At 40.2% G+C, this 24,850-nt stretch overlaps 1 protein-coding gene across 1 annotated transcript in view; it reads left to right on the forward strand.

Moving 5' to 3' along the window:
* LOC106084993 (putative uncharacterized protein DDB_G0288537) overlaps positions 1–9,605 on the forward strand; it is a 298,030-nt gene extending 288,425 nt beyond the window's left edge. The window contains exons 8-9 of the mRNA XM_059361555.1: positions 76–174; positions 9,445–9,605. Coding sequence (XP_059217538.1) covers positions 76–174; positions 9,445–9,486 — 141 coding nt within the window. The 3' untranslated portion in view covers positions 9,487–9,605. The remainder of the gene's footprint in view (positions 1–75; positions 175–9,444) is intronic.
* Positions 9,606–24,850: the final 15,245 nt, after the last annotated feature.

Consider the following 24,850-nt stretch of genomic DNA (forward strand, 5'->3'; position numbering starts at 1 on the left):
AATTTTTCTAAATTTTTTGATTTTTTTTGAAAAACTTTCCAAAAAGTTTGTTAATTTGTGGTTTATATTTTCCAGGAGGAATATGGCAGCTCAAAACTCTACCCCATCTTTCCACGCTACACCATGCTGAAGGATATGATCAAGGGTATTATGCACGATCCCGATTACATGGAAGTATGTCACGAAATCACCAACTGAAATTCATGTTAAACGTAGATTAAATTATTTAAAAAGTGCAGCTAAAAACAATCTCATAATTTTTCAAAAACAAGAAAAAAAACCAAACCAAACAAAATGATTAAAACAGTAGTGAAGAAGTAGTGGAAAAACAAAGGCTATCACAAAGTGACAAAATATATAAATAATAACACAAACAAAAAGGCTAAAAGTGTATGAAAGAGGAGAGGAGAAAATTGCATTGATTGTGAGAGATGGAGTGGAGGTGCCGACTTACATGAAATTTAGCCAAGGATGACAAAAACAAAAATTGCATCAACATCAAAACTATCATAGCCAAGAGCATTGACAGCATCCTCTGCAAGTTCAGTTGCCTCAGTGACATTAGCCACAATAAAAGGATACGCACACATTGTCAGGATTCGCATAAGATGTGAAATGCCTGCAAGCGCCTCAGGCATTCAATCCAAACCATAGAAATATACTTTCCCCTTTTTCCTGAAGAAAACTTTTCTACATTGATGCTGCTTCTGCTGCCGAAGAAGACAATGGCAAACTGATGAATGTTGCCGAATGCACTTCACACTGCTCCTCCTCTTCTTTGTCACACCTCTCATGGCCACAAGCAATACAGTGCAATAAGTGCAGAAGATTTTTCCTTCGTCCTCCTCTTTGTTTCATCAAACTATGAGAAAAAAAACACAAATTTTTCTGTTGTTATTTTGTTGAAAATTTATTTAAAAAAAAAAAATAGCACAAAGGAAATAGAGGAAACCCAAAGAAAAAGAAAACAGAAAATGTTAAACAATTAAGTTTTCGTTTGCATAGTTAGCTGAATTCGTAACAAAAACTATTAAGAAAAAGTCTTTAGAAAAAAAGAAGGAAGGAAAAAGAAAATATGAAAAATTACTAAGAAAAATGTAACGCTTGTTTTCTATATAGAAAAGTAAAAATATCTCTAGAATATATTACTAATAAATGTATACAAATATAATAGGGTGTCCTGAAGAATCTAGTTTTACACTACCAATTTAAAGCAGTGTGTGGAGATACTTTTTTCCAGATGGTTTTTTGTGTTAACTTTAGATTTTTTTTTCTAAATTTTGTTTTTTAAAACAACTTTTTCTTCAGGACATCCTATGTTATTGCACATACCACCTAACCAGTACATACAGGAAATACACATAATCAAATACTTTCTATCCCATTTAGATGTATCATTAACACTATTGCTATCGCTCACCTACACTCTACACTCTACTCCCACCGTCGAACATCAGAGGACATCAGAAATATGAACCCCCACACAGTAAGCCAGTGATGCTTTAGCACTGAATATTAACCCAAATTTGTACAAAAACTTTAAATATTTTCAAAGCAGAAAAAAATTGTTTTGAAAAATTTTTTTTTTTTGAAAATCTAAATTTCTTAAAAACAAAGTCTTACAAAGCTCCCACCTCTTTTTCAACAAACCTGCCCAATAATGTAAATTTGAATGATATCTTTATATAAGAGTTATATATATCCAAATCTGAACAGATATTGATGAACTTTAGTAGGGGCTTTCAGATAGGCAATAAAACATTCCCCACCAAATTTCGTGCAAATCGGGCATGGGAGCTTGATTTGCTCTGAAACGATTTTCACTGAAATTCGTCATTGGAAGAAAAAGGTGATACATGGTTAAGTTAGGTTAGCTTGAAAAGAGGGTGCAGATATTAATCCGCCCCATGCCACTAAGGACATACACCTAAGCCAGCAATCGGCTTGTTGTGTGCTCTATAAATCAAAAAAGTAACCTCTAAAAAGAAAAATTTTTAGGTTAGGAATTCCCGTGCTATTTACAAAATCCTTAACTGTTTTCAATACCACTCCCCTAACTTGGTTCATGTCTGGTATTGTGTTTCCACCTAAGTGCCGGTATCATTTAGACACGACAGTCGGACGATGACAAAGGAGTCTCATCATCTTCCCTGCATGCTATCACTTGCCGCACCGATTTTACATAAGTGAGCTCGTAGTCCTATGTGTCCCCTTATGATACCAATAGCTATACTGGCCTCCTTCTTATTTCCTTTCAGTAAAAGCCTCGTCCTCTCACAGTCCGGATCCCCCCCACAGGATTTTCGCCGTCCTACCGACCGTTTTGATGTTCCACAATGTTGCATACGCATTCGTCGCCCACTCCCTTAACTCGGACTACGTCGACCCGAAAGACTTTGGGTTAACCAAGTTTATTGACGGCAGTCCTCTGGCCTTCGCCGCCAAATCGTCTGCCCTTTTATTTCCCCTTACTCTGTTATGGCCCGGCAGCCAAACGATGCGGATTTTTGCCATCCTCAGAGAAGGCGTTAATCTCCTTCTAACACTGCAAGACCGTTCGTGACCTTACCGTCCTGGTTGTTATTGCCCTTATGGCCATTTTACTGTCGGTAAAGATGTTCACACTCGACGGTCTCACGTTAGCACCACACCAATTCACGCTTTCCGTGATCGCCCAGATCTTCGCCTGCAGGACCGTATTATGGTCAGGCAGTCTAAAACATATCTCCCTGCAGTCCCTGGGTTCTCAATGTACACACTTTGTCCCGTAGCTTTCATCCATCCATGTAACATGATCTTCCAGATGGCAATGCTAGAGTTCCGCCAATCCAAGACCTTACGTTAACACCACATCACTTCACGCATTCCGTGATCGCCCAGATCTTCGCCTGCAGGACCGTATTATGGTCAGGCAGTCTAAAACATATCTCCCTGCAGTCCCTGGGTTCTCAATGTACACACTTTGTCCCGTAGCTTTCATCCATCCATGTAACATGATCTTCTAGATGGCAATACTAGAGTTCCGCCAATCCAAGACTGTGCCGATGGCAGCAGTGCCTCGCACTCGACTTCAAGTTTCATCTTAGGTATCCGAATGGAAAACTCTTCCCTTCCTTCCAGGTTTCCTATCGTCGCCTCGATTATACCCCGATGGTATAACGATTGCAGTCCTCTGACTCCTACCGCCAAATAATCTTCCTTTTTCATTTTCCTTTATTCTGCTATGACTCCTATGACCCATAACGATGCGAATCATGCTTTCCTCAGAGAAGGCCTTAATCTGCTTCTTACACTTGAAGATCGTGGGTGACCTTATCGTCCTGGTTGCTATAGCCTTAATGATAGACTTAATATCGGTTAAGATGTTCACACTCAATGTCCTCGAGTTAATACCGTATCAGCTCACGAAAACTGTGAATACGCGATTTTCCACCAGCAGAAAAGTGTTATGGTCAGGCAGTCTTTTCGTCTCAGGTCCTCATTGTAGTCGCGCAGAGCGGCCAGTCTGCTTAGTGCCTAACACCTGTGAGTTTTCTCTATGCGCTTCAGGGTGTGACACTTCCTGTTCAGATTCCTATCCAAGTATTCTCGGATATCGAAATCGTTCTCTTCAAAAAACCTCTCGCCTCGAATAGGCCGGCCCACTTTCATCTTCCTCGTTAACACACAAAATTTTATCTTCTTAAGACCCTTAGTTCTAGCCTAGTTGTTTGCCCTTTTTAAGACCCTGTAGGCATTTTCGTGCTAACTAAAAACGTAACCAATTTCTGTCAAAACCAGGGCTGCGGAGTCTAGCCGTCGATTCCGACCCCGGTTCGGAGTCGGAATATTAAGCACGAGTCGGAGAGGGGTTCGGAGCAAGCGTGCTCAACCCCGAACCAAAGTCCGACTCCGGCTCAATAGCCGGAGATCAGATTATAGACCGATTTGGACTATAATTGTGCTGGATTTTGGAAGTTATAGCAAAACACAAAGATCACTTATACGGGAAATAAATCGAAATCCGAACCGATATGGCCCAATTGCAATTTCCAATGACCTACATATTCACTTTATAATCCTCACGGCCCATAAGACATTCTCCAATCCTGGTAGAAGGGATGACGGGGCATCAGTCACTTTGTTTGTCAAATCGGGAGATTGGTTTATACGAGAAGAACTATGTCAGACTATACACCGATTTGGACCATACTTGGCACGATCGGTGAAAGCCGGAATAGAATACTACGTGCAAAATTTCAGACCAATCCGACAAAAGTTGCAGCTACGGGCTCAAGAAGTCCAATCGAAAGACCACTTATACGGGACCAAATCTGAACCGATATGGGCCGTGTTTAGGGAAGTCTTACAGACATCTCTTCCTATTCTCACCCGTAGCCAAGACGCTTGTGGGACTAGTCTTTCCGAGTCTCGTTGGAGAATTTCCATTTGTCAAGCTTTAGCATGAATTTCGAAGACAGCATTGCACAACAACTGCTTTGCATGCCATCGCCGCACACATTTGCCGTGGTTTTAATCAGCCCAGGCCATGTGATAAGACGGTCCTCGTAGCATTCGACCTATCGAAGGCGTTCGACACGGTCAGCCATGCCAAACTATTTGAGAACTTCGTCAACACGTCCCTCCAGCCAGGCTTGAAACGCTGGTTCGCGAATTATCTGTGTGGTCGGCTGGCATTTGTGTAATTTGGGGATAAGAAGTCGAAGCACCGTAGACTGAAACAGGGAGTTCGCCAAGGCGGGGATGAAATCTACGCCACAATTTAAACTATGTCTATTCTCTATTCCATCCATATTTCCATATTTCTCTGCAAGCTATCTGAAGATATCTGCCTCCAAATCTTCAGCCACATTGCTAACTTCAAATACGTGTGAAGTGAATACTAAGCTGAAAGTGATAATCGAAGGAGAAGTGATTCCGCTCATCAATTGTCCCAAAATACTTGACGTCACATTTGACAGCTCTTACACCTTCTCCCCACATGACACAGCAATTTGTGATCAGGTCAAAAGTAGAAACAAGGTCCTCAAGTCACTTGCCGGCAGCACTTATTGACCACGTACAATGCAATTGGCCAGTCTGTGATAAGTTATGCAGCTGCCGTGTGGTCTTGTCAGCTCTATGACACGCAGAGGAATGATATTCAGATCTGTCAGAATGCTGCCCTTCAAACTGTGACGGGCTGTCCCCTCAGTTCTCATGTAGACCTTCTCCATAAGAAGACAAAGATCCTACCCGCGTGAATATATAACTATATGCTGTCTAGGCAATGCCTTTTGGACTGTTACATCAGAGACCATCCAAATCATCATATTGTGCATGGGTATCCACGGGCTGGAAGCCTTAAGGTAGATCCACATGATCTAGAGCGTGAGGTTAAGCGCTACGAGAGAGAATCTTTAGATCAAGCGGCATATCAAGCGGGTCTAGACAACATTCATGTAGACACGGTAGCAGATGTTGTAAATAGCCCCTGAAGAAATTGACCTCCACCGGAAACCCGCGTAGTTCAGGCTCCATTTCGATCCAGCAGATGTAGTCACTTCAACATTTACGGAGCTTGGAGCGATGCCAACGTGCAGAATGTGTGTCCCGATTGTGAACTGTCACCTGTTTAATTGCCCAGCCAGACCCACTCGATTCAGACCCAAACCCGTCTGGACGCACCCCACCTTAGTTGCAGATTTCCTATATCAACAATACTCAACAAAATCAAGCAGACAATGTATAGAACACAAAACACTGCTATAACAATAACCTACATCGATTTGTATGCCTGTGCAAAATTGTATTATTCGTTTGATCGCTGTCGTAATTTCGACTGGCAAACGGACATACAGCGGTCAAAAAAAGTATTCATCATTAGCAAAATTGATAATAAATTCACTTATTTTGGGTAATTGAAGAAAATTTAAAGTAAACAAATAATGCAGTTTTATGCAATAGTTTATTTTTCGTAATATGTTTTAAAATAAATTTAAAAAATAAATTTAATTAGCGCAAAAAATGCAATTTTATATAATAGCACCAAAAACAGAACAAAAAAAGTATTCATCATTGATGTGCTATCATCAAAGTCAAATTCAAATATTATTTGGGAATCCCCCTTTTCTGTTTTATTTAGTAAAGGAGGCTTTGCCCTTGACAGCAAATATTTAATTTCATTGAAAATATAGTTTTTGTCAAAATGGGTCGTAAGCAAAACGAGGTTTCTGATGAGGTAAAAGTTTTGATAATAAAACACCACAGGAATGGTTTAACTCAAAAAACTATCAGTGAAATATTAAATAGACCACGATCTACTATACAATCCATCATCAGAAAGTGGACAGAAACGAAAACTGTTGACAATAAACCAAGATCTGGTCGACCAAAAGCACTTTCAGTTGGAGATGTGCGTTGGCTAGTGCGGCAAGTTCAGAAAACTCCGAAGACAAATGCGACCATTCTTCGTAAAAACACTATGGAATATTTAGGGAAGGAAGTTACTACACAAACAATTTGAAATACACTCAAAAGGCATAGTTACAGAGGAAGAACTGCACGTAAGAAGCCCTTTATAAATAAAATAAACCGAGTGAAAAGGCTAAACTTCGCAAAAATGTATGTAAAACAGCCCGAATCATTTTGGAAAACAGTCATTTTTGCAGACGAGAGCAAGTTTAATCTTTTTGGGTGCGATGGAAAGGTCATAGTGTACAGAAAACCAAATACAGAGCTTGAAGAACGAAACACAGTTGCTACTGTAAAACATGGTGGAGGTGGTTTAATGGTTTGGGGGTGTATGGCGGCTTCAGGAGCGGGAAATCTTGAAATTATTAATGGAGTAATGGATCATAAGTATTACATTGACATTTTAAAGAGGAATTTAAAAGATAGTGCTGTAAAACTTGGGCTTGGTAATAACTTTCAATATTATCAAGATAATGACCCCAAATATTCTGCTTTAAATACCAAGATGTGGATGCTGTATAACTGCCCCAAAGTCATTAAAACTCCTCCTCAAAGTCCCGACTTGAACCCAATTGAACATCTTTGGGAACATCTCGAACGCAAATTGAGAACGCGCAATTTTTCGAGCAAGAGTCAAATGCAACAGGTGATAATGGAGGAATGGACTAATATAGACCAAAATATAACCGCTAAATTAGTCCAATCGATGTCAAACCGTTTAAAAGAAGTTATAAGACGCAGTGGTCGAATAACAAAGTATTAATTTTTTTAAATTATGTTATTTATTTTTTTGTTTTTTTGCAATGATGAATACTTTTTTTGTTTAATTTTTTGTGTTCAGCTGTAAAATGGCCCTTTTTGTTCCAATAAATACTATTTTTTTCTTTAAAAACAATGAAATTGTGTACATATATATCACACAAGCACTACTGCATCATTAGTTTAATATGTTTTCATTCCAATTGTCTTTTGTAGACTTATTAAAAAAAAAACATTGAATGATGAATACTTTTTTTGACCGCTGTAGCTAGATCAGCTTCGAATCAGGAATTAAGGGTTCGCAGATCAATATTTAGGGGGGTTTGCAAACGGTATGACTATATTAGTATAAAAAAAAACTTCGAAAAAATCTAAGTCAGGACCATCTTAGTATAGAAATCAAATACCTCTTCAGTAAGGATCCCTAGTTGGCCATTTATAGTATTTATCTATCATCCTCCATTTTTGAGAAAATAATTTTTTTTTGTGTTGAGCTATAAAAAATTGCCGACTTTTGACATATGACCTTATATGACGAAAACATTTTTTTTAATTTCTTTGTCCACTTACGCCAATCCATATTACAGTGGGATACATCTTTCCTAAAACAGCTCTATTCTTGGGCATTTTTCTACCCATTTGTCGTCAATGGGTTAAGTTGATCTAGCCATGTCCGTCCGTCTGTCTGTCCGTCAGTTTATCTATCCGTTCGTCTGTCGAAAGCCCCTAATGGCAAATGAGTAAGGCTAGCCGCTCGTAATTTTGCACAAATTCTTCCTATTGGTGAACGTCGGTTGAGATTTAAATGGCCCAAATCGGTCCATGTTAAAATAAAGTTCCCATATAAAACGATTTAACGATTTGCCTTCTTGAGCCTTCAGACGGCCCAATTCTTATCCGATTTGACTTAAATTTTACATCATGAATTTCGTTAGGACTTCCATCATTTAAAGTAAGTTTGGTTCGAGTCGGTTTATGACCTCATATAACTCCCATATAAACCGATTACTTTTTGAGCCTCAAAAGTGCACAATTATTATCCGGTCATAACCAATTAAAGCGCCCATTTAGCCAGGCTCCGAATGTTACTTCTTGGGCTTCTATGTGCCTCAATTCTTCCAAATATAAATAAAATCCTGGCAAATTTTATATTATTACCTCTCATTATACGTTTTAAATTTCTGCCGAAAAAAGAGAAACTAGCAAAGAATTTGGCAAATGTGGCCAATGTTGAATGGTATATGGTCTTACACTCCACCAAATTTTTTTATTCAAAATAGCAAAAAATTTTGCTAAAGCAAAAACAGCAGATATCACTGCTGTTTCAGAAAACAAAGGGCTGCACTTTTAACAAACATTTCCCCATGAAGTTTTAACTCACAAACTCCGCTGTTTCAACTACAAAGACTGCTAAAATATTGAATAAGTATGACTATTGAACGCGCAAAAAATTTTTGCTACGATAGCAAATAAATTGCGATGCATTAAGATCGAGCATTTGAATGGAATCCCGCATACAGTGTTTGACTCTATTTTATATATTTATTTTATTTATTATATTTTATTCATATATTGAGCAGCAACAAACAAAAACAGATTTTTTAGCAGGCAGCCTGCTGGTCTGAAAGTGCAAACATTTTGCTATATCAGCGAAACTACTGCTGTAATATCAGCAAAATTCACTACTAACAGACAGTGTCTGCAATAATCAGCAGCCTTTTTTTGTGAGTGTTTATATATTATTTGACCCACACTTTATTTAAATGCTCCTCTCTTCCTCCTCTCAGTACATATCCAAGGATTGGATCAGTATGTCGATCGTCACATATTTAAAACCGAGTTCTTTTATCGTTGAGCTAAAACTTTCAAATAGGCAGCACAGATTATATCAAATTAAAAAGAGTACCACCCACCCGTGTGTTTATTGAAATTCAAACTGTCCACACAAAATATATATTATTCTTGTACTGGCACTCTTCCGGAGCCTTGCAATGCATGACTGTCCTCGAGTCTATCCCTATAACACTCTCTTACAACTTTACTTTCATATAAATTATAGCAAAATTTTCTTCTTAAGCACTCTATATCTCCTTATTGTATCTCTATCACTTCGTTCTAGATATCTAAATGTCTTTAAAATAGGTGTTGAATGTCATTTGTGCCATTTATTGTCAAACCCAAAATGTAATTTAATCCGGTATTTCTTTTTTTCTCCATCCCATTTCTTTGCAGATAAGTATTCCACTGGTTTTAAATACAGCAGGACAAAGTTAATTTCACAAAAAAATAAAGTCACAACAGGCACCCCACGTTAATATCCCCAACCACAATCCGTTTTGCACCACCAGATCCATTTAGGTCTTAAGGAGTTAACACTTTCCCCACAACTTGAGAAACACCATTACACCCCCTTCCATGCATTCATTCATGTGTGCACTTTTGTAAAACTTTAACTTCCTTTCCACAAAGTAAAAGTAAATCTATGTATGTATGTAAAAATATGAATTCTTTGCACGGATAAACAACAGGAAAATGATATACGTTAGGGTTGGTGAAATCGATGAATATGCAAAAACGATAAACACTAAAAAAAGAGTAGCATGATGTCCTTAGAGTTTAACAAAAACCATACACCCATAGAAAAAACAAGTACGGCGTTGACAAATTGACAACATTGGTTCACAAAAGTGAACCAACACACAGATGTTATCTGATCAACCACAAATGTTCATAAATCAACCACAGTTTTTATGAACGAAACGTCCACAGGTGTTCACATTCTGTCAACGTGTAGTGCACAGGTTTTTCGTTTAATGACTGCACAAAGTTTTTGTGTGCTGTTGAAAATCGAACCTGTGTTTCATAGATCTCATGATTTCAAATGTCTTAACACATTGCAACACAGCCGCCTATGTACAATGTTTTATGAGTCATTCGAACTTATGGTTGGTATGCATACAGATTTTGTTGAGATTATATTCACAACAGCCGGGGCCGGAAACCATAACGCGTACATCATATAAACACCGCATGTTGACAATATTTTCAACAACGACTGTTTATTGTAATGACACCACGGGTACATGAATTTGCAACGTCTTTTTGTATCAGTGTACAAGTAGTTATTTTTTTATACAGCACTAATAATTTTAAATATTTGTAAGTCACCATTTCTATTTGTTTTTTTTTTAGTTTTGTGTATATTTGTTTGATTTAAGGAAGGAATTACTTGCTGACATGTTTTGTGTAAATTTTCCCTACCGTAAAGCCATTCAACCACCTCGTTATTGAAGACGCATCTAGTTTTATGCCTAAGATATATTTTGATTACATTGAGTTAAAATGGTTCTGGCGAACCTCGTCCCCGTATGACGTATTATCACTGGCTCATCCACTATGCAAATCGTTCAACCTTCTTTACAATGCGGGAGTCTTTTAACTCGTAAAAAGATTGCAAACGTTCACCTAATAACTAAAGAGAGTGGGAAGAACACCAAAGCAAATTACCGACCAATGGCTATATGCACCCAACTTTCCAAGGTTATGGAGAGCACGATTAACTACCTTCATGTGAGTCCAATGGTCTTCTTAGGTTCTGCAGAAACCGCTTCATATCTAACCTTATGGCATTTCTGGGGGAATAGTGTCAGTTTTAGCGTTAGAACCGAGTCAGGTCCTTTCTTCCTCTCTTGTTATACCCACCGTTTGCAACACATCGAAATATTCCTCTTCATCACTACAATTTTAACGTATTCTTGATAGTCGTGAAATTCTTTGACGATCTAGCCATGTCTGTCCGTCTGCTTGTGGCATTCACGCTAAAATCTTTAGAAATTAAGATATTGAACTAATATTTTGCACAAACTACTGCTGTAAACATAAGATAGTGAATTTGTTTTTAACGCCCAAAGGAGAAGAGATAGAACCATTGATAAGCATACCCATTGACTCTAAATCAATTCTTTATTCGATTTAGCCATGTTCGTCCATTCGTCGTCTGCCTATCCATGTTATTTTGTGAACAAATTAGACATCGCAACTTGTATGTTAAGGTTAGGAACTAGTGACAAAGTTACGGTTGCCTGCGGGTAGTGGCCACAGGCAGCAAGTGGGACTTGAGCTGGTACGCCACTACGTCTAAGTGTTCCCAGGACAAGCAGCGGCAGGGGTGGACGCGACAGGGTGTGACCTGAAGCGGCGCTGCGTCAGGTTCTCCGGAGCCCCGGACATCTTTTGCTGGCTTAGTCGAGCGATGTTGGAACGAGTCATGACGCTCTCGGCCGTCACTGGAAGGGTTGGAGTCGTCCGAGTAGAGCGGTGTAGGAAGGGATTGAGAGATACTACAACCACCGAGCCGGTAGCGGGTTCGTCACCACTGATGGCTGCTGATGGCGGACGACAAGCACGATTCGTCTCCATGCCTGGATCGAAGACACAGCTTAGGGCGTGGCTACCGGATTCGGCACCATGGAGATTATTCACCGAAGACAGCGGACAACCGGGATTCATCTTTACGCCTGTGTTGAATACACGGCTTTGTGCACTGTTACCGGGTTAGGTACCACGGGAGATTATTCAAAGAAGACTGATAACAAGCGGGATGCATCTCCTCGCCTAGATAGAAGACAGCTTAGGGCGCGGTTACCGGGTTCGGCACCACGGAAGATTACCGAGCAAAGACCGACAATAAGCGGGATTGGTCCCCACGCCTGGGTCGAAGACATAGCTTGGTACGCGGCTATCGGGTTCGGTACCACCGAAATTATTCAACGAAGACTGATGACAAGCGGAATTCGTCCCCATGCTTGGGTCGAAGACACGGTTTAGGAGGCAGCTTACGCGTTCGGCACCACGGAAGATTTTGGAATGAAGACTGGGACGCGGCTACCGGGTTCGGTACCACCGAAATTATTCAACGAAGACTGATGACAAGCGGAATTCGTCCCCATGCTTGGGTCGAAGACACGGTTTAGGAGGCAGCTTACGCGTCCGGCACCACGGAAGATTTTGGAATGAAGACTGACGAAAAGCGAGATGCGTCTCCACGTCTAGGTCAAAGACACGGCTTAGAGCGCGGCTTGGTTTCACGGAAGATTATCGAAGGAGGACCGACAAAAAGCGGGATTCGGCACAATGAAAGATTATATGATGAAAACCGACGGCCAGTGGGATTCGTCTCCACGTCTGGGTCGAAGACATGGCTTAGGGCGCGAGTAACAGGTTCGGCGCCACTGGAGATTATTCAACAAGCGGGATTCGTCTCCAAGGTCGAAGACACGGCTTAGAGCACAGCCACCGCGTTCGGCTCCACGGAAGATTATCGAATGAAGACTGATGACAAGCGAGATGCGTCTCCACGTCTGGGTCAAAGACACAGCTTAGAGCGCAGGTACTGGGTTCGGTACCACGGAAGATAATCGAATAAATATTGCCAACAAACTGGATTCGTCTCCACGCTTGAGTCGGCGACACGGCTTAGTGTGCGCGTTCGGCACCACGAAAATTATTCACCAAAAACAGACGACCTGCGGGATTCGTCTTCACGCCTGTGTCGAAGACAGGGCTCAGAGCACAGCTACCGGGTTCGGTATCACGGAAGATTATCGAGTGAAGACAGACGACAAGCAGGATTCGTCTCCAGGGTGGGTCGAAGACACGGTTTAGAGTGCGGCTACCGAGTTCGGCACCACGGAATGAATCGGATTCGGCTCCAGGCTTGGATCGAATACACGGCTTAGAGCACGACTAACGCGTTCGGCGCCACGGGAGATTATTCAACACAGACTGATGACAAGCGGGATTTGTCTCCATGCCTAGGTGGAAGACACGACTTAGAGCGCAGCCACCGTGTTCGCCCCACGAATGATTATCGAATGAAGACTGACGACAAGCGGGATTCGGCACAATGGAAGATTATATAATGAAGACCGACGGCCAGTGGGATTCGTCTCCACATCTGGGTCGAAGACACGGCTTAGGGCGCGGCTACTGGGTTCGGCACCACGGAAGATTATCAAATGAGGACTGACGACAAGCGGGATTCGGCGCAATGGAAGATTATATAAAGAAGATCAACGGGCCCACATGACGAGTCGAGACTTATCGCGAAATTCGGTACGACACCCGGATTTTCACTCCGTTCTTGGATTTTGCTTTAATATACTGTAGTTGTTATCCGCTTGCCTTTCACTTACTGACTGATCACATTTTAGCCAATGGTCAGACTTTAATCGGATGCCTGCTAAAACAAACTCCCCACGGCAGCGACGGTACATTAGCGGCTGCCTCTCGTTCTGCTAACAGACTTACTGCACAACAGCGCATGTATTCGCTGTCCAGTTGTCGCCACTCACACTTCATGTCAACATGGTGTCATTGCTATGTCATTGCTGGCTGTGGTATCGTTTATGCCTGGTAACTGCAACTTGTTTTTAACATTTTGGCTCTGTTATAAGCAACAAAGGGTGTCGGTAATCAAGAGCAATGAAGGTAATAACCAAGTAAACTAACAAAAAAAAGGAAATTAAGGTAATAACAATTAAATCCAAGGAGGATCAGTACCACTAGGGTGTGGGAGAAAACGAGTCGCGACTTTCATCCTTATACAACTTGCGAATGATCACATCCGCTACATCATTCTCTCAAAGAAATGAGAAACTCTTTCCGACTGCATCGACGTCCTCATAGCTTCTGCAAAAGTCGTTACCTGCTACCTTTAGTCTGTCAGCATGTTTTCCGATCAAAGAGTGACCTGTCATGACGAACACAATCACTGAAACGTCTGTTCTAGCCAGCGACAGCAGAGCGGTAGACCTCTTCGAGACTAGGCTAGACACAGAGGTCTAATTCAACCTTTAATTTGGATTCAGTACAAGGTTCGCCGAAAGTTCATAATCGTGGGTAAACAAAAGATTATGATTGACAAATTCCGTTACTGCAAGTAACATCTTCATCTCTGAAGTTAAATCATCCGTCTTCTAGTGGAATTCCTAGTTAAGGAATGAGAGATGGACGTTCACTTACGCATATAGGGATACCGTAGCTCAGAGTTTGAGATATCCGGCTTTGACGCTGAACGCCTTGGTTCAAATCCCCGCGAGAACATCGGAACAAACTTCACCGGTGGATATCCCCTCTTAGTTCTGACGATACTTGTGAGGTATTTGCCATAGGTAGTCAGCTGTGTAAATTTATCTGCTAAAATTGTGTCGCTCTGCAGCAAGCCATGCGAACTCTGCAACAAAAAGGAGCTCAAAATTGTGTTGTTGGACAGCACTCACTGATATGAGAGAACTACTTCCTCTGAAAAGGAATGCCAATATCAATCATAGAATTAAAACTCTCCTTTCTTGAGTATACATATAATAAAATATGGTTATTGTCGAAAAAATACCAAATGACTCACGGGGATACCGTGGTATTTTCGATGTTTAAAAAGTATCAAAAAAATACCAAAGCATCAAAATTATCATCCATGGACTGCATATGAAAGACAAGTGATGTTGCTTTCTTGTTGTTTTAGATGAGTATTCCAATGATTAAATATGACTTGTGGGTAGCAGGGGACGGAGGTAGGCTCTTTTATTATTTTACTCCCCTCCTCCTCTGATCGTGGCTGGAGGTCTTGTAATCCGCCAGGCTATAGAGTTGTGATGGATAGTTCCTCAGACAAGTGTTCAGCAACAACTGCTGAGTCGTCTCCTGATTCCCCAACCCCATCCCTTCTATACACCGTTAGTCTCAACTTGTTGAATTCGTAGGGTAGAACTCCTTCAGAGGAGGAGAGGTTAGCATGTCCGATTATGACGTTGAACGCCTGTGTTCGAATCCTGGCGAGAACATCATGAAAATTTTCAGGGTGGTACTGTACCATTTGGTATGGCAGCCATGGAAAAACTTTTCCAAAAAGAGATGTAGTACTACGGCAAACCATTCGGACTCGGCTATAAAATGGAGATCCCTTATCATTGAGCTTAAAACTTGACTCGGAAAGCACTCATTGATATGTGAGAAGTTTTCCCCTGTTCCTTAGTGGAATGTTCATGGGCAAATTTGCATTTGAAATCCTTCAGACTTGCTGAGATCTGAGAGACAGCCGGAGTTTAGTACGAATCCTACGAATCCGTCAGCCTTATCGAATCTATTAATGTTGCAGTCGGTGGTTGAAATCCTTGGTATCCAATCGTATGCATTGGTGGGAAAGGAATATTTTCCTTCGTGACTAAATCCAGTGCTGCGCCTGGCCAGATCTCGCTAATCTTTTCTAGGGCGCAACCATACATTTCACAAACTGGAGAAGGTTCAAGCAATTCTGCAAAGATTTCGGAGGGTAACGATGACAGTCCATTGACTAGCACAGTCCAATTGTTTCTAGGTATATAAGCAAAAGTCCCTAGCAACGTAAGCAAAATTTCTTGGATCCATATTACAGCCTCTTGCCTGACTGCGGGGCCGTGTCCGAATCTAGACGCGTTGTTTTTGGAGTAGCCTCTCTCCTCTTGGTGAGAGTTTTAAGATTATTCGCACCAAGCCTTAACTTGAAAGCGATGCTCCTATTATTATTCGAACATATTGGCGTATTGGCTTACTAGTGAAGACCGATGGTGTAGGCAAATTATAGGCAGATCTTGTCCTTAAGACTCGAACCAGGTGTCTTCGTCAAAAGCTGACCAGCCGTCTGTCGGCTAGTGGAACCTTGAGCTGCCACGCCACCAGTCGAGGTCTCAGTAGCAGACAACATACCACCAAAAGGTGGTTAGGTTGACTATCCGCATCCTCGCATATTAATCCGCCCCATGTCAAGTGGGGATTAAGTCGTCCGCCATTGTCGTTTGATGGATATTTTTCATTGGATTTCAGAAGAGCATTTAGGTGCTGGGTGGTCGAAATCCACGACGCTCTTGGAATTGTTCAAACTAAATGTTCGACAGCTTCCGTAATGTTGAGTTCGCTTTTAAATGGAGTATTTCTTACTTAGATTAGTTTTTTATACCCTCAACCTTAGGATGGGTGTATACTAATTTCGTCATTCTGTTTGTAACATCTCGAAAAATGCGTCTGACACCCCATAAAGTACACATATTCTTGATCGTCATGTCATTTTAAGTCGAACTAGCCATGTCCGTCAGTCCAACCGTCTGTCTGTCGAAAGCACGCTCACTTTCAAAAGAGCAAAGCTAGCCGCTTGAAATTTTGCACAAATACTTTTTAATTAGTGTAGGTCGGTGGTTTGACTGAAATTTTGCACGTGGTGTTTTGGTATCGCTTCCAACAACTGCGCTAAGTATGGTTCAAATCGGTCCATGTTATGATATACCTGCCATATAAACCGATCTTGGGTCTTGACTTCTTGAGCCTCTAGAGGGCGCAATTCTCGTCTGATTTAACTGAATGTGTGTTTTGGTATCACTTCCAATAACTGTGTTAAGTATGATTCAAATCGGTTCATAATCTGGTATAGCTGTCATATAAACCGATCTTGGATTTTGACTTCTTGAGCCAATAGGGCGCGCAATTCTCTTCCGATTTGGCTGAAATTTTACATGAGGTGTTTTGTTATGACTTCCAATAACTGTGCCAAGTATGGCGTAAATCGGTATAGAACCTGATATAGCTGCCATATAAACCAATCTGGGATCTTGACTTCTTGAGCCTCTAGAGGGCGCAATTCTCGTCCGATCTAACTGAAATTTTGCATGTAGTGTTTTGTTATCACTTCCAATAACTGTGTTAAGTATGATTCAAATCGGTCCATGTTTTGATACAGCTGCCATATATACCCATCTGGAATCTTGATTTCTTGAGCCTCTAGAGGGCGGAATTCTCATCCGATTTGGCTGAAATTTTGCACGTGGTATCACTTTCAACAACTGCGCTAAGTATGATTCAAATCGGTTCATAATCTGGTATAGCTGTCATATAAACCAATCTTGGATCTTGATTTCTTGAGTCACTAGAGCGCGCAATTCTCTTCCGAATTGGCTGAAATTTTACATGAGGTGTTTTGTTATGACTTCCAATAACTGTGCTAAGTGTGGCGTAAATCGGTATAGAACCTGATATAGCTGCCATATAAACCCATCTGGGATCTTGATTTCTTGAGCCTCTAGAGGGCGCAACTCTCATCCGATTTGGCTGAAATTTTGTCCAACGGCTTCTCTCATGACCTTCAACATACGTGTCTAATATCGATGAATTGCTTAATACAGCTCCCATATAAACCGATCTCCTGATTTTGCTTCTTTAGCGCCTACAAGGCGCAATTCTTATCCGAATGAACTGAAATATTACACAATGACTTCTACAATGTTCAGCATTCATTTATGGTCCGAATCGGACTATAACTTGAAATAGCTCCAATAGCATAACATTTCCTATTCAATATTCTTTGTTTGCCTAAAAAGAGATGCCACGCATAGAACTCGACAAATGCGATCCATGGTGGAGGGCATATAAGATTCGGACCGGCCGAACTTAGCACGCTCTTATTTGTTTTTTTTTTTTTTGATATCTAAGTAATGTCATTTTGTTTTTTGTTGTGCAGTCTACAAAGTTGCTCTAGGTTGATACTAGTCAACCATCCTATGGTTTATAAAGGGTGATTTTTTTGAGGTTAGGATTTTCATGCATTAGTATTTGACAGATCACGTGGGATTTCAGACATGGTGTCAAAGAGAAAGATGCTCAGTATGCTTTGACATTTCATCATGAATAGACTTACTAACGAGCAACGCTTGCAAATCATTGAATTTTATTACCAAAATCAGTGTTCGGTTCGAAATGTGTTCATTCACCGTAACGTTGCGTCCAACAGCATCTTTGAAAAAATACGGTCCAATGATTCCACCAGCGTACAAACCACACCAAACAGTGCATTTTTCGGGATGCATGGGCAGTTCTTGAACGGCTTCTGGTTGCTCTTCAATCCAAATGCGGAATTTTGCTTATTTACGTAGCCATTCAACCAGAAATGAGCCTCATCGCTGAACAAAAATTGTCAAAATTTGAACACATTTCGAACCGAACACTGATTTTGGTAATAAAATTCAATGATTTGCAAGCGTTGCTCGTTAGTAAGTCTATTCATGATGAAATGTCAAAGCATACTGAGCATCTTTCTCTTTGACACCATGTCTGAAATCCCACGTGATCTGTCAAATACTAATGCATGAAAATTCTAACCTCAAAAAAATCACCCTATAGTACAACTAGTAAACATCAAGTGTTCTATAGTGTTGGCATTCTAACAGACAATCTCTAAAATCTGCTTGATGGTTAGTGTCTTCTTCAAATTTCTTTTCAAAATTACTGAACATATGTAGATGAGAAATCAACGTTGTAAAATGTCAATATAATCAATACTTTTTTTTTTTTTGAAATTTGGACAAATTATTTTTACTGTTCTTTTCGGATCACTGGCATACTATGCAATAGAAATCTATATTTATGGTGTCCCCTATTACAACATAAACTCAGACTATCAATCATGTAAAACATATGCATTCCTATTTTTCACAAAAATCACACACACACACTAAATCATATCGAAACCAAACCAAACATTTCTGTTGTTAAAAAGGCATTTATTTTATACAAACAAGAAAAACTCAAGACAAAATATACCCAAAAAATCCCAAAAAAAAATATGAATTATATATTGAATTAAAAAATAAATTAAAATAAACTGATTAGATTAATTGAGACTATCTCATAGTTGATAGGCAAATAACCAACAAAACTGAAGAAAAAATAATAGTGAAATAACAAAAAATAAAATGTATTAAATAGGTTGCAAGCAAAGTCATATGGAATGCAAAAACAACAACTTCAAAAACAAACATTTTTTACACGAGTTTAAAAATATCAAAACAAAAAAATACTTCAAAATATTTAAATTCACATTAAAGCTATTGAAAACACTTACACAAGAGATCAACATCATTTGCTTCACTTGGTGTTTTAGTTGATTGCCTTGTAGAAGGTGAGAGGTCCTTAGGATTAACCACAACAAACAATGTCTATAGGTATACTTAGTTAAGACTAAGATTCCATAAAAAAGGTTATGAATTCACAAAAATTCTTATGATGTGATAATCAATTTTTCTGTAAGTTTTTCTCAAAGGAAAATTCAAACAAGAGATTTACGGGCTTATTCACAAAATAGGGATTTTATATAGGTTTATTTGACAGATTCTCTTTAGAGAACTGTCCAATAAACCTATTTTAAGGCTTCATCAAGTTTTGTAAATAAGGCCGATAGATATTTCAAACAAAAATATAAAATTGTTCCCCTTTATAAACCTAAAGGTCTTAAGCTCAAGACATGAATACTTAGATCAAAGCGGCAATAATTCTACCATCATACTGCATTATACAGCAAGTAACAAGTAAAACATGAAGTTCAGCTAGGCCAACCTTAGATACCCACAACCACAGATGTTTTTATATATATATCTTACATATATATACATTTTGTCAACCAACAACAAAACGTGCTAGGTTCGATAGGGCCGAATCTTGGTAACCCACCATCATGGATTCTTCTAAAATTAAAGAATATGAACTTATTTCAAGCATATAGCTGTACTTTGCGAACCAGATTTTTGGAAAATCAGGCAAAATCCAAAAGTGTGAGGATTAATGAGAAAAATTGAAGATGTCGAACATATCAGTTTTTAATGTCACATGAAATAACACAAAACTCTAACCCATAAAATGTAAATTTTAAATATTGACAATTTCGCATTTCGTTGCAAATCTCATCTGAAGTAAGAACTATTTTGATAATATTGGGTTGCCCAAAAAGTAATTGCGGATTTTTCATATAGTCGGCGTTGACAAATTTTTTCACAGCTTGTGACTCTGTAATTGCATTCTTTCTTATGTCAGTTATCAGCTGTTACTTTTAGCTTGCTTTAGAAAAAAAGCGTAAAAAAGTATATTTGTTTAAAGTTCATTCTAAGTTTTATTAAAAATGCATTTACTTTCTTTTAATCCGCAATTACTTTTTGGGCAACCCAATATATAAAAAAATGTGAACAAGTAAAAATGCATTAAGTTCGACTGAGCCAAACTTTGGATACCCAACATCTATGATATATGGTTTGAACAGCTCTCGCTCGTTTCGTATTTTGTTTCACTGTCAAACATCTTCAGTTTCATCTATAATTCCACCATGAATCGTTTTACAAACGAACAACGTTTGCCAATTATTGAATTTTGTTATCAAAATTCGTTCCCTGTTAAAAAAGTTCTTCGCGCGCTTCTTCCATTTTATGTTCAGTTTAATTGGTTCAACTAAAGCAGCTATTCGGGCTACTTTGGTGCGAATTGCTGCAAACGGCGACGAATTGAAAATTGGTGGTCATCATTGCCATATTTTCTTCAGTTTGCACTCTACGTAAACTTGTTGGTGGTTTAATGTCCAACAATGCAAGTTTACGTAGAGTGCGAACTGAAGAAAATATGGCAATGATGATCATTAATTTTCAATTCGTTGCCGTTTGCAGCAATAAGGCCTGTGCTACTCAACAAATAGAGAAAAATTGTGTTTAGCGACGTAGCTCATTTTTGGCTCAATTAGTACGTAAATAAGCAGAATTATCTATTTTGAAGTACAGATCAGCCAGAAGCATTGCAAGAGCTACCAATTCATCCAGAATAAGTCACAGTTTGGTGCGTGTTATGGGCTCGTGGCATCATTGGACCGTACTTCATCAAAGATGATGTCAATCGTAATATAACTGCGCCAGAGTGAGATGATATCCAACTTTTTTTTGTCCAAAATGCAAGAGCTTGACATGTGGATACATCAAGATGTTGCCACATGCCACCCAGCACGCGTAACAATAGATTTATTGAGAGGTGAGTTTGGTGAACATTTTATTTCACAATCGGGAGCGGTCAATTGGCCGCCTAGATAGTGCGATTTGAGTTTGGTTAGGTTGAAAAGAGGTTGCGGATATTTATTCGCCCCATGCCACTATGGACATACACCTATGCCAGTAATCGGCTTTTTGTGCGCTCTTTAAACTATTGGGTTGTCCAAAAAGTAATTGCGGATTTTTCAAAAGAAAGTAAATGCATTTTTAATAAAACTTAGAATGAACTTTAATCAAATATACTTTTTTTAAACTTTTTTTCCAAAGCAAGCTAAAAGTAACAGCTGATAACTGACAGAAGAAAGAATGCAATTACAGAGTCACAAGCTGTGAAAAAATTTGTCAACGCCGACTATATGAAAAATCCGCAATTACTTTTTGGGCAACCTAAAAAAATAACCTCGAAAAAGAAAATTTTAAGTTAGTAATTCCGTGCTGCTTACAAAATACTTCATTGTTTTCCATACCCCTACGTTGATTCATGTCTGGTATCTTGTCCCCACCTAAGTACCGGTGTCAGTTAGCCGCGAAAGCCGGGCAATGACGAAGGAAATGCTCCAACATCTCATCATCTTCCCCACATGCCCTACACATGCTATCACTTGCCGCACCGATTTTACATAAGTGAGCTCGTAGTTCTATGTGTCCCGTTATAACACCAAAAGCTATACTAACCTCCTTCTTACTTCCTTCCAGTAATAGCCTCGTACTCTCAAAATTCGAATCACTCCCTAGGATTTTCGCCGTCCTACCAACTGTTTCGCTGTTCCACAGTGTTACATGCGCGTTTGTCGCCCACGCCCTTAAATCGGACTGCGTCGACCCGAATGCCTTCGGGTTCCAAGTTTATGGACGGCAATTCTGTGGCCTTTACTGCCAAATCATCTGCCATTTCTTTCCCTCTTACTCCGTTATGGCCCGGCATCCATACGATGCGAATTGTGCCAGCCTCAGAGATGGCCGTAATCTCCTTATTACACCGCAAGACTGTTCGTGACCTTACCGTCCTGGTTGTTATTGCCCTTATGGCCATTTTATTTTCCGTAAAGATGTTCACACGACGTCCTCACGCCATGATCCCCCGGATCTCCACCTGAAGGACGGTTTTATGGTCAAGCAGTCATAAACAGATCTCAGCCCCTGGGTTCTCAATGTATGACCCCCAGATCCCCACTGTCCCCTAGTTTTGATTCACCCGTGTAACATGATCTTTCAGACGGCAATACTAGGGTTCCGTCAATCCAAGACTGTGCCGCTGGCAGCAGTGCCTCGCACTCGACCTTAAGTGTCGTCTCAGGTATCCGAACGGAAAACTCTTCCCTTCTTTCTAGGTTTCCTATCGTCGCCTTGATTATAACGCGATGGTATGAGCTGCTCCCATCCTCAATCCATTCTCCCACCGCCTTAAATCTCATAGCTGCAGTGGCTGCCTCACACTTAATCTATATTTCAATGTCGTATATCTAAAATGATCTCCAATACCCTAGAGGGCGTGGTTCTCACCAAGACAACATGTTCTCTGAACTTGTTGTATTATCCTTACGTTGCACTTTTTCTCCATTTTTGTAGTGCCAGTAGACTATCCTTGGATTCAGGCCCCATTTCGAGCCTAAGGCCCATCCACATAGTTGTTGTTGTTGTTGTTGTAGCAGTTTATTGTGTACTATCTTTCGTCTGCTTGATTCTGTTGAGTGTCAAGACCCAGGAACTCCGCGACTAAGATGGGGTGCGTCCACAGGGATCTGGGTCTGAGTCGAGTGGGTCTGGCCGGGCAGTTAAACAGGTGACGTGTATCGTGCGGTCCCTGGTTACAATCGGGACATACATCTTGCACGTCGGCATCAATCCTAGCTCTGTGGGAATTGAGGCGGCTGCATCTGCCGGAACGTAATTGAGCCAGAACCACTCTGGTTTGCCGGGGGAGGTCGATTTCATCGGGTGCAATGGGTGGCGGTCGTTCTCCAAGGACTACATTCACCCGGTAGCCAATTAACGCGTCTGCTACCGTGTCTGCATGAATGTTGTTCAGACCCGCTTGATATGCCGCTTGATCTAGAGGTTCTCTCTTGTAGCGTTGGACCTCACGCTCTAGATCGTGTAGATCAACCTTAAGGCTTCTGGGCGGTGGGTTTCTATCCACAAGATGATGATTTGGATGATTTCTGCGATAACAGCCCAGAAGGTATTGCTTAGACAGCACCTAGTTATGTCTTCGCACTGGTAGGATCTTTGTTCGTGTTCGTATCCACATAGTGCCCAATATCTGTGAACTCTCTCTACTTCCAACCAAGTTTCCTATCCAAGAACCTAAGTATTTGACATTGTTAGATAATGAGATCGTTTTATTGAGGAAACGTGGTGCGTTAAATTGGCCCATTTCGTCTTCCTTGTGAAGAGGCATATCTCAGTCTTCTCTGGGTTAACATTGAGACGCCTGGGTCTAGCCAAGTCATATGCCATATGCAAGACCCTTTCGACCCCGCTGCATAGATACTTCGGATTCTTACCCCTAAGAAGTATTATAACATTAACTTCATAGCAGACAGGTTCAAATCTGTCATCAGTCAGCATCCGTAATAGGTTATTTATGGTGGTTATTGTTGTAGCAGTGTGTTGTACACCGAGGCAGCAGCCCTTGCCGATGAAGGATTCCATTTGGTCTATCCGGTACGTACAAACGGCTGCCATGAGATTTATGGTGGTCACCCTCTGTGGCGTGCCCTGTGCCACTTTTACCCTTATATTTATGTTATGGGACCTGCAATCTATCCACCTGTTCATTTGCATATGGTTTATCCAGTTTCGTGCGATTTAACGCCTTTGTACTATTTTTTGTGGGGCTATGGTAAATCTCGTGTCTATACAGATAAGCCCGCTTCAATTGATGTATTGGAAAACTACGTTGAAGCATTTATTCCTGAGATACCGGCCAAAATGTTAGAAAGACTATGCCAAAATTGGACTAAGCGGTTAACCATGGTTATCTTGTTTCTTTAAACTGATTTTAGACAATTCGTCTCTATAAATATGTATTTCGTATTCAAAAATATTGTTTAATGTAGCTTTTAGACTTTATTTAATTTAATGTAGTTAAAACACTTATAAAGTGCAGTAAAACTTATTGAGTTATTTCATCATAAGGAAAATGATGTCTGTAGGCCAGAGAAGAGTGAAAAAGACTACCAAACATGATGAGATTATGAGTTCAAATCTCCGCGGCGGCAAATTTAGTAAAACTGTTTTTAGGGTAATAGTAGAGAGAGGAGGGCCCCCCACCTCCCCACCGTAGCGCAGAAGTTATCGTGTTCGCCTATGAAGCTGAACGCCAGGATTCTAATCCTGGTCAGAAGATCATGGGCAAATTTGCATTGCCGTAGAGAGAGTGACAGAGAGAAACCCGAGAACACCTTACAAAATTTTTTTTTTTAATATTTTGGAAGAGCTTTCGTCCCCGCGATGAATAAAACAATTTTCTGGAAGATTTTTACGAAATTGGTCTTCCGTATGATTCGTAAAACACTCTTCTAGGTTATCATTGGATAATCCATTGCGTGTGTGGAACTTTAACAACTTTTAGCGACGATGACAACACAAAGGTTTGCGTTATAATCGTCCAGAAGATGTGTTTGTTAATTTTTCGCGATTGTTTTTATTTTTATGCCTGGCGCGTTTAGTACTTGTATTTAATTATGTTTTTTGATTTACTATTTAAACAACTTCCACAACATGAAACACAATTCTCACTTGGTTTATGTAAC

Source organism: Stomoxys calcitrans, chromosome 2, assembly GCF_963082655.1.
Source record: "Stomoxys calcitrans chromosome 2, idStoCalc2.1, whole genome shotgun sequence".
In the NCBI taxonomy this organism is placed as follows: Eukaryota; Metazoa; Arthropoda; class Insecta; order Diptera; family Muscidae; genus Stomoxys; species Stomoxys calcitrans.